The sequence below is a fragment of the Oncorhynchus clarkii genome, chromosome 3, assembly GCF_045791955.1.
Source record: "Oncorhynchus clarkii lewisi isolate Uvic-CL-2024 chromosome 3, UVic_Ocla_1.0, whole genome shotgun sequence".
Classification (NCBI taxonomy): Eukaryota; Metazoa; Chordata; class Actinopteri; order Salmoniformes; family Salmonidae; genus Oncorhynchus; species Oncorhynchus clarkii.
In genome coordinates, this window is record NC_092149.1 from 8,876,257 (window position 1) to 8,888,029 (window position 11,773).

General features: G+C 44.2%; 1 protein-coding gene across 1 annotated transcript in view; it reads left to right on the forward strand.

Moving 5' to 3' along the window:
* LOC139405591 (intermembrane lipid transfer protein VPS13B-like) overlaps positions 1-11,773 on the forward strand; it is a 171,628-nt gene that overhangs the window by 33,809 nt on the left and 126,046 nt on the right. The window contains exon 4 of the mRNA XM_071148003.1: positions 3,325-3,463. Within this exon, the coding sequence (XP_071004104.1) occupies positions 3,325-3,463 (139 nt within the window). The remainder of the gene's footprint in view (positions 1-3,324; positions 3,464-11,773) is intronic.

An 11,773-nucleotide genomic window follows, 5' to 3' on the forward strand; every position in this document is an offset into this window, starting at 1 on the left:
GTTGCTCTTGGAGCCTACGGGCCTGTTGGAGCCTCTTTCCCTACAGCCTTGTAGCCAGCCCAGCATTCTCTCTCATATCCTCCCCTCCCCCCTTCTCTCGCTTCCCTCCCCTCTCCCCACCTCTCCTTTCCTTTCTTCTCCTCTCCCCTCCCCTCTCCCCTCCTCTCCTTTCTCCTCCTCTCCCCTCCCCTCTCCCCTCCTCTACTTTCTCCTCCTCTCCCCTCTCCTTTCTCCTCCTCTCCCCTCCCCTCTCCCCACCTCTCCTCTCCTTTCACCTCCTCTCCCCTCCCCTCTCCCCACCTCTCCTTTCTCCTCCTCTCCCCTCCCCTCTCCCCACCTCTCCTTTCTCCTCCTCTCCCCTCCCCTCTCTCTACCTCTCCCCTCCCCTCTCCCACCTCTCCTCTCCTTTCTCCTCCTCTCCCCTCCCCTCTCCCCACCTCTCCTCTCCCCTCTCTCCTCATCTCCTCTCCCCTCTCTCCTCATCTCCTGTCCTCTCATCTCCTCTCCTCTCATCTCCTCTCCTCTCATCTCCTCTCATCTCCTCTCCTCTCCTCTCCCCTCCCCTCTCACCACCTCTCCTCTCCCCTCCCCTCTCACCACCTCTCCTCTCCTTTCTCCTCCCCTCCCCTCTCCGCACTTCTCCTCTCTTTTCTCCTCCTCTCCCCTCCCCTCTCCCCACCTCTCCTTTCTCCCCACCTCTCATCTCCCCTCCCCTCTCCTTTCTCCCCCTCTCCCCACCTCTCCTCTCCTTTTTCCTCATCTCCCCTCCCCTCTCCTTTCTCCCCCTCTCCTCTCCTCTCCTCTCCCCTCCACTGCCCTCCAGGCTCTTGTGTTTCTCAGATGAACCCTCTTTAATGATTGGAGCTGACTGAAGTTAATGTCCATGACAGGCAGTCATGTCCTGTTGTCTCTGAGAACCAGAGAGGACCGACACTATTTATACAAAAGTATGTGGACAAACCTTTGCTGACAGGTGTATAAAATTGAGCACACCGCCATGCAATCTCCATGGACAAACATTGCCAGTAGAATGGGCCTTACTGAAGAGCCCAGTGAGTTTCAACGTGGCACCGTCATAGGATGCCACCTTTCCAAACAAGTCAGTTCGTCAAATTTCTGCCCTGCTAGAGCTGCCCCGGGTCAACTCTAAGTGCTGTTATTGTGAAGTGGAAACGTCTAGGAGCAACAACGGCTCAGCCGTGAAGTGGTAGGCCACACAAGGTCACAGAACGGGACCACCGTGTGCTGAAGCGTTTAGTATGTAAAAATGGTCTGTCCTCGGTTGCAACACTCACTACCGAGTTCCAAACTGACTCTGGAAGCAACACTCACTACCGAGTTCCAAACTGCCTCTGGAAGCAACACTCACTACCGAGTTCCAAACTGCCTCTGGAAGCAACACTCACTACCGAGTTCCAAACTGCCTCTGGAAGCAACACTCACTACCGAGTTCCAAACTGCCTCTGGAAGCAACACTCACTACCGAGTTCCAAACTGCCTCTGGAAGCAACACTCACTACCGAGTTCCAAACTGCCTCTGGAAGCAACACTCACTACCGAGTTCCAAACTGCCTCTGGAAGCAACGTCAACACAACAACTGTTGGTCGGGAGCTTCATGTAATGGGTTTTCATGGCCGAGCAGCCGCACACAATTGAATAATCTGAGTTTGGTGGATGCCAGGAGGACGCTACCTGCCTCAATGTATAGTGTCAACTGTAAAGTTTGGTGGATGCCAGGAGGACGCTACCTGCCTCAATGTATAGTGTCAACTGTAAAGTTTGGTGGTTGCCAGGAGGACGCTACCTGCCTCAATGTATAGTGTCAACTGTAAAGTTTGGTGGATGCCAGGAGGACGCTACCTGCCTCAATGTATAGTGTCAACTGTAAAGTTTGGTGGATGCCAGGAGGACGCTACCTGCCCCAATGTATAGTGTAAACTGTAAAGTTTGGTGGAGGAGGAATAATGGTCTGGGGCTGTTTTTCATGGTTCGGGCCCCTTAGTCCCAGGGAAGGGAAATCTTAACGCTACAGCATACAATGACATTCTAGATGATTCTGTTCTTCCAAATTTGTGGCAATCGTTTGGGGAAGGCCATTTCCTGTTTCAGCATGACAATGCCCCCATGAACAAAGCGAGGTCCATACAGAAATGGTTTGTCGAGATCGGTGTGGAAGAACTTGACTGGCCTGCACAGAGCCCTGACCTCAACCTCATCGAAAACCTTTGGAATGAATTGGACCACGAGCCAGGACTAATCGCTAAACATCAGCACCCGACCTCACTAATGCTCTTGTGGCTGAATGGAAGCTAGTCCCCGCAGCAATGTTCCAACATCTAGTGGAAAGCCTTCCCAGAAGAGTGGAGGCTGTTATAGCAGCAATGTTCCAACATCTAGTGGAAAGCCTTCCCAGAAGAGTGGAGGCTGTTATAGCAGCAATGTTCCAACATCTAGTGGAAAGCCTTCCCAGAAGAGTGGAGGCTGTTATAGCAGCAATGTTCCAACATCTAGTGGAAAGCCTTCCCAGAAGAGTGGAGGCTGTTATAGCAGCAATGTTCCAACATCTAGTGGAAAGCAGAAGAGAGGAGGCTGTTATAGCAGCAAAGGGGGGGAACCAACTCCATATTAATGCCCATGATTTTGGAATGAGATGTTCGACTAGCAGGTGTCCTCATACTGTCAGTAGTGTAGTTGAATGTTTTGTACTCTCTCTAAGAAGGTCAGGGCAGATGGAGCAGGCTGGAGATCTCTCTAAGAGGCAGCCCTGTCTATCTCAAGACTACATGGTCAGGACAATTGGAGCAGGCTGGAGATCTCTCTAAGAGGCAGCCCTGTCTATCTCAGACTACATGGTCAGGACAGATGGAGCAGGCTGGAGATCTCTCTAAGAGACTGCCCTGTCTATCTCAGACTACATGGTCAGGACAGATGGAGCAGGCTGGATATCTCTCTAAGAGGCAGCCCTCTCTATCTCAGACTACATGGTCAGGACAGATGGAGCAGGCTGGAGATCTCTCTAAGAGGCAGCCCTGTCTATCTCAGACTACATGGTCAGGACAGATGGAGCAGGCTGGAGATCTCTCTAAGAGGCAGCCCTGTCTATCTCAGACTACATGGTCAGGACTGATGGAGCAGGCTGGAGAAATGTTGATTTTAGTTCGATCTAACAAGCAGCTGTTACTGGACGCGTCATTATGGCATTATGCCCCCACCACTGAAATCATTCCAATAAATTCACTGATGATAAGTGCATCTCAGCTTGGTTCTAGTCAAGTCTCTTTGGTTGCTGAGTGTGACGTGGTGGGGGTGTGGTGTCATCGCAGGCTGCGGTGCCGGTTCCCGTGTCCATGTCCAAGCGGAGGGAGGACGAGGTGTCTGTGGGGAGCATGCCATTCGCCAAGCAGCCATCCAATCAGGCCTCGGACTACGCCAGCAGCCCGGTCAAGACCAAGACTGTCACAGGTAGGAACAGTCTCCATCTCTCTGGGTCTCTGTGTCTCTGGGTCTCTCTCTGTCTCTCTCTGGGTCTCTGTCTCTGTCTCTCTATCTCTCTGTCTCTCTCCGTCTCTCTCTGTCTCTGTCTCTCTGTCTCTCTGTCTCTCTGTCTCTCTGTCTCTCTATCTCTCTGTCTTTCTCTGTCTCTCTCTGGGTCTCTGTCTCTCTGTCTCTCTATCTCTCTGTCTCTCTGTCTCTCTGTCTCTCTGTCTCTCTGTCTCTCTATCTCTCTGTCTTTCTCTGTCTCTCTCTGGGTCTCTGTCTTTCTCTGTCTCTCTCTGGGTCTCTGTCTTTCTCTATCTCTCTATCTCTATGTCTCTCTATATCTATGTCTCTCTATCTCTCCGTGTGTCTGTTGATATTGTATCTGGGCCCAGAAGCTGCTTTACACCACTTTTCCACTTACTGGGACCCCCCTCATTCTCCACTTACTGGGACCCCCCTCATTCTCCACTTACTGGGACCCCCCTCATTCTCCACTTACTGGGACCCCCCTCATTCTCCACTTACTGGGACCCCCCTCATTCTCCACTTACTGGGACCCCCCTCATTCTCCACTTACTGGGACCCCCCTCATTCTCCACTTACTGGGACCCCCCTCATTCTCCACTTACTGGGACCCCCCTCATTCTCCACTTACTGGGACCCCCCTCATTCTCCACTTACTGGGACCCCCCTCATTCTCCACTTACTGGGACCCCCCTCATTCTCCTCTTACTGGGACCCCCCTCATTCTCCACTTACTGGGACCCCCCTCATTCTCCACTTACTGGGACCCCCCTCATTCTCCACTTACTGGGACCCCCCTCATTCTCCACTTACTGGGACCCCCCTCATTGAAAACAGTCATCTGCCATCTTGTCCTTGGATGAGATGCCAGTGCAGAGAAACATACTTCTCCCATTCCCTCCAGCATGGTGTCTCGGGGTTCAGCTGGAAACTCTGAGCTGCTGGAGGAGAGGGAGGGAGGGGAGGAGGAAGGGAGGAGAGGAGGAAGGGAGGAGAGGAGGAAGGGAGGAGAGGAGGTGCAGAGAAACATACTCCTCCCATTCCCTCCAGCATGGTGTCTCGGGGTTCAGCTGGAAACTCTGAGCTGCTGGAGGAGAGGGAGGGAGGAGAGGAGGAAGGGAGGAGAGGAGGTGCAGAGAAACATACTTCTCCCATTCCCTCCAGCATGGTGTCTCGGGGTTCAGCTGGAAACTCTGAGCTGCTGGAGGAGAGGGAGGGAGGAGAGGAGGTGCAGAGAAACATACTCCTCCCATTCCCTCCAGCATGGTGTCTCGGGGTTCAGCTGGAAACTCTGAGCTGCTGGAGGAGAGGGAGGGAGGAGAGGAGGAAGGGAGGAGAGGAGGAAGGGAGGAGAGGAGGTGCAGAGAAACATACTCCTCCCATTCCCTCCAGCATGGTGTCTTGGGGTTCAGCTGGAAACTCTGGGCTGCTGGAGGAGAGGAAGGGAGGGAGGAGAGGAGAGGAGATGAGGAAGAGAGGAGAGGAGGAAGGGAGGGATGAGAGAGGAGGAGGAGGAAGAGAGGAGGAAGGGAGGAGAGGAGGTGCAGAGAAACATACTCCTCCCAATCCCTCCAGCATGGTGTCTTGGGGTTTCTCAGCTGGAAACCCCAAGTCCTAGATCCTAATGAATAAGACTACATGAACCTGATCTTAGATCCTAATGAATAAGACTCATGGACAGATGGGATCTGATCCTAGATTCTAATGAATAAGACTACATGAACCTGATTCTAGATCCTAATGAATAAGACTACATGGACCTGATCCTAGATCCTAATGAATACGACTCATGGACCTGATCCTAGATCCTAATGAATAAGACTACATGAACCTGATCCTAGATCCTAATGAATAAGACTACATGAACCTGATCCTAGATCCTAATGAATAAGACTCATGGACAGATCCTAATGAATAAGACTCATGGACCTGATCCTAGATCCTAATGAATAAGACTCATGGACCTGATCCTAGATCCTAATGAATAAGACTCATGGACAGATGGGACCTGATCCTAGATCCTAATGAATAAGTCTACCTGATCCTGATCCTAGATCCTAATGAATAAGACTCATGGACAGATGGGACCTGATCCTAGATCCTAATGAATAAGACTACATGAACCTGATCCTAGATCCTAATGAATAAGACTACATGAACCTGATCCTAGATCCTAATGAATAAGACTACATGAACCTGATCCTAGATCCTAATGAATAAGACTCATGGACCTGATCCTAGATCCTAATGAATAAGACTCATGGACAGATGGGACCTGATCCTAGATCCTAATGAATAAGACTACATGAACCTGATTCTAGATCCTAATGAATAAGACTCATGTACAGATGGGATCTGATCCTAGATCCTAATGAATAAGACTACATGAACCTGATTCTAGATCCTAATGAATAAGACTCATGGACAGATGAGATCTGATCCTAATGAATAAGACTACATGAACCTGATCCTAGATCCTAATGAATAAGACTCATGGACAGATGGGATCTGATCCTAGATCCTAATGAATAAGACTACATGAACCTGATTCTAGATCCTAATGAATAAGACTACATGGACCTGATCCTAGATCCTAATGAATAAGACTCATGGACCTGATCCTAGATCCTAATGAATAAGACTACATGGACCTGATCCTAGATCCTAATGAATAAGACTACATGGACCTGATCCTTGACCACCAGCCCTACTGTGAGATGATGTGTGGATACAGGCCCTGTCTTACATACACCAGTCTGTCTAGTAAACCAGACTTACTCTCCATCTCAATCACCTACCGAATGTACCTACCATATTTAGGTTTCTACAGTATTCACCTACTGCATTTACCTACCATATTTACCTACCATATTTACCTACTGTATTTACCTACCGTATGTACCTATTGTATTTACCTACCGTATGTACCTACAGTATTCACCTACTGCATTTACCTACCATATTTACCTACTGTATTTACCTACCGTATGTACCTATTGTATTTACCTACCGTATGTACCTACTGTATTTACCTACCGTATTGACCTACTGTATTTAGGTTTCTACAGTATTCACCTACCGAATGTACCTACCATATTTACCTACTGTATTTACCTACCGTATGTACCTATTGTATTTACCTACAGTATTCACCTACTGTATTTACCTACTGTATTTAGGTTTCTACAGTATGTACCTACCATATTTACCTATTGTATTTACCTACTGTATTTACCTACTGTATTTACGTACCGTATTTACCTACTGTATTTACCTACAGTATTGAGGTTTCTACAGTATTGAGGTTTCTACAGTATTCACCTACAGTATTGAGGTTTCTACAGTATTGAGGTTTCTACAGTATTGAGGTTTCTACAGTATTGAGGTTTCTACAGTATTTACCTACAGTATTGAGGTTTCTACAGTATTGAGGTTTCTACAGTATTTACCTACAGTATTGAGGTTTCTACAGTATTGAGGTTTCTACAGTATTCACCTACAGTATTGAGGTTTCTACAGTATTGAGGTTTCTACAGTATTGAGGTTTCTACAGTATTCACCTACAGTATTGAGGTTTCTACAGTATTCACCTACAGTATTGAGGTTTCTACAGTATTTACCTACAGTATTGAGGTTTCTACAGTATTCACCTACAGTATTGAGGTTTCTACAGTATTGAGGTTTCTACAGTAATCACCTACAGTATTGAGGTTTCTACAGTATTCACCTACAGTATTGAGGTTTCTACAGTATTCACCTACAGTATTGAGGTTTCTACAGTATTGAGGTTTCTACAGTATTCACCTACAGTATTCAGGTTTCTACAGTATTCACCTACAATATTCAGGTTTCTACAGTATTCACCTACAGTATTGAGGTTTCTACAGTATTGAGGTTTCTACAGTATTTACCTAGAGTATTGAGGTTTCTACAGTATTGAGGTTTCTACAGTATTCACCTACAGTATTGAGGTTTCTACAGTATTGAGGTTTCTACAGTATTCACCTATAGTATTTAGGTTTCTACAGTATTTACCTACAGTATTGAGGTTTCTACAGTAATCACCTACAGTATTGAGGTTTCTACAGTATTCACCTACAGTATTGAGGTTTCTACAGTATTGAGGTTTCTACAGTATTCACCTACAGTATTCAGGTTTCTACAGTATTCACCTACAGTATTCAGGTTTCTACAGTATTTACCTACAGTATTGAGGTTTCTACAGTATTGAGGTTTCTACAGTATTTACCTAGAGTATTGAGGTTTCTACAGTATTGAGGTTTCTACAGTATTCACCTACAGTATTGAGGTTTCTACAGTATTCACCTACAGTATTGAGGTTTCTACAGTATTGAGGTTTCTACAGTATTCACCTATAGTATTTAGGTTTCTACAGTATTGAGGTTTCTACAGTATTGAGGTTTCTACAGTATTCACCTACAGTATTGAGGTTTCTACAGTATTCACCTACAGTATTCAGGTTTCTATAGTATTCACCCACAGTATTGAGGTTTCTACAGTATTGAGGTTTCTACAGTATTCACCTACAGTATTGAGGTTTCTACAGTATTGAGGTTTCTACAGTATTGAGGTTTCTACAGTATTCACCTACAGTATTGAGGTTTCTACAGTATTCACCTACAGTATTGAGGTTTCTACAGTATTTACCTACAGTATTGAGGTTTCTACAGTATTGAGGTTTCTACAGTATTTACCTACAGTATTGAGGTTTCTACAGTATTGAGGTTTCTACAGTATTTACCTACAGTATTGAGGTTTCTACAGTATTGAGGTTTCTACAGTATTCACCTACAGTATTGAGGTTTCTACAGTATTGAGGTTTCTACAGTATTGAGGTTTCTACAGTATTCACCTACAGTATTGAGGTTTCTACAGTATTCACCTACAGTATTGAGGTTTCTACAGTATTTACCTACAGTATTGAGGTTTCTACAGTATTCACCTACAGTATTGAGGTTTCTACAGTATTGAGGTTTCTACAGTAATCACCTACAGTATTGAGGTTTCTACAGTATTCACCTACAGTATTGAGGTTTCTACAGTATTCACCTACAGTATTGAGGTTTCTACAGTATTGAGGTTTCTACAGTATTCACCTACAGTATTCAGGTTTCTACAGTATTCACCTACAGTATTCAGGTTTCTACAGTATTCACCTACAGTATTGAGGTTTCTACAGTATTGAGGTTTCTACAGTATTTACCTAGAGTATTGAGGTTTCTACAGTATTGAGGTTTCTACAGTATTCACCTACAGTATTGAGGTTTCTACAGTATTCACCTACAGTATTGAGGTTTCTACAGTATTGAGGTTTCTACAGTATTCGCCTATAGTATTTAGGCTTCTACAGTATTTACCTACAGTATTGAGGTTTCTACAGTAATCACCTACAGTATTGAGGTTTCTACAGTATTCACCTACAGTATTGAGGTTTCTACAGTATTTAGGTTTCTACAGTATTCACCTACAGTATTCAGGTTTCTACAGTATTCACCTACAGTATTCAGGTTTCTACAGTATTCACCTACAGTATTGAGGTTTCTACAGTATTGAGGTTTCTACAGTATTTACCTAGAGTATTGAGGTTTCTACAGTATTGAGGTTTCTACAGTATTCACCTACAGTATTGAGGTTTCTACAGTATTCACCTACAGTATTGAGGTTTCTACAGTATTGAGGTTTCTACAGTATTCACCTATAGTATTTAGGTTTCTACAGTATTGAGGTTTCTACAGTATTGAGGTTTCTACAGTATTCACCTACAGTATTGAGGTTTCTACAGTATTCACCTACAGTATTCAGGTTTCTACAGTATTCACCTACAGTATTGAGGTTTCTACAGTATTGAGGTTTCTACAGTATTCACCTACAGTATTGAGGTTTCCACAGTATTGAGGTTTCTACAGTATTGAGGTTTCTACAGTATTCACCTACAGTATTGAGGTTTCTACAGTATTCACCTACAGTATTGAGGTTTCTACAGTATTTACCTACAGTATTGAGGTTTCTACAGTATTGAGGTTTCTACAGTATTTACCTACAGTATTGAGGTTTCTACAGTATTGAGGTTTCTACAGTATTGAGGTTTCTACAGTATTGAGGTTTCTACAGTATTGAGGTTTCTACAGTATTTACCTACAGTATTGAGGTTTCTACAGTATTGAGGTTTCTACAGTATTCAGGTTTCTACAGTATTCACCTACAGTATTGAGGTTTCTACAGTATTCACCTACAGTATTCAGGTTTCTACAGTATTCACCTACAGTATTGAGGTTTCTACAGTATTCACCTACAGTATTCAGGTTTCTACAGTATTCACCTACAGTATTCAGGTTTCTACAGTAATCACCTACAGTATTGAGGTTTCTACAGTATTGAGACTTCAGCTCCTCTAAAGCACATCACGGTTCAACAAGGCCTAAAGCAACAAGCAGCTTTCATTGGAAATAAGCATGTCGTTTTTTTATTAGTTGAGTGCCCTTGGAAATGTCTTCCCACCAGGAGATGCTTTCCTCTCAGTGAAGTCATTTTCTCACTGTAAATACGAGCGTGTGTATTTACCCCGTGTTTTGATAGGAAAATGCTCCTATGACATTTCTAGCACTAAATAATCCATTAGGGATCTTTCCAAGCTCTTTCAGGATGCTGAAAGCACAGCAGTGAAAAGGTCACGCGGCGTTTTTTTAAATCTCCACTAATGCCTTTTCCCCCTCATATCGCACTGCCTTTGTTTATCCACATCTATTACAGTACATTCCCTCATTAAAATGGAGTTGGTACACCGTCGGTAAACAGTCGGTAAACAGTCGGTAAACAGTCGGTTAACAGTCAGCCGGGGCTCCCAGTGTATACAAACCGCTCTAGCAGTCTGCAGCGTGTCAGTAGCACCTTCTCAGAGCTCCACCTTGGGTCCTGTTGTCTGTCTGCCAGTCGGTAAACAGTCAGTAAACAGTCTGTCTGCCAGTCTGTGTTTTCTCTTTGGGTTTTTGACTAAACGTAAACTAGATCCCGGTCGTTGAATGGGCACCAGCTCTGTTGTTCAGTCTAGACCAGGAAGTGGGCAGCCAATATGGCCTGTGTTTGTTTCATACATCCATGTGATGTTTCTACGTATGTTTCCTGTATATTATCATGCTCGGTATAGTACATGATGACAACGACAAGGTCACTGGCTCTTCAGTTTGGTCCGTTCCAAAATATGTGACCGACCACCTCGATTAGGTAGCAACATTTGAATTTATTCTAATTGTATTGTTTTTTTTACATTAGATTAAAGTAGAGACTCAGAGCTATAAAATGGGATTAAAGTAGAGACTCAGAGCTATAAAATGGGATTAAAGTAGAGACTCAGAGCTATAAAATGGGATTAAAGTAGAGACTCAGAGCTATAAAATGGGATTAAAGTAGAGACTCAGAGCTATAAAATGGGATTAAAGTAGAGACTCAGAGCTATAAAATGGGATTAAAGTAGAGACTCAGAGCTATAAAATGGGATTAAAGTAGAGACTCAGAGCTATAAAATGGGATTAAAGTAGAGACTCAGATCTATAAAATGGGATTAAAGTAGAGACTCAGAGCTATAAAATGGGATTAAAGTAGAGACTCAGGGCTATAACATGGGATTAAAGTAGAGACTCAGAGCTATAAAATGGGATTAAAGTAGAGACTCAGAGCTATAAAATGGGATTAAAGTAGAGACTCAGAGCTATAAAATGGGATTAAAGTAGAGACTCAGAGCTATACAATGGGATTAAAGTAGAGACTCAGAGCTATAAAATGGGATTAAAGTAGAGACTCAGATCTATAAAATGGGATTAAAGTAGAGACTCAGAGCTATAAAATGGGATTAAAGTAGAGACTCAGAGCTATAAAATGGGATTAAAGTAGAGACTCAGAGCTATAAAATGGGATTAAAGTAGAGACTCAGAGCTATAAAATGGGATTAAAGTAGAGACTCAGAGCTATAAAATGGGATTAAAGTAGAGACTCAGAGCTATAAAATGGTAGATCAACACTACAGTTGAGGAACAATGGGGGAAAGTCAATTCTGCTTTGATAAACTTGTTACCTCACTTTTGAGAAAATGTCCCTGGAATGTTTTGAAACCTATTGGAGAACTCTTCTTTGTCTACGCCCATTCAGCATTGTTCACACCCTTTTAAGCTTTAGCCCCACCCATCTCTTTAAGGCTTCACATGTGAGGCCATTTGCTAAACAGAGGGAGTAGTTTAGTAAACAACCAACAAT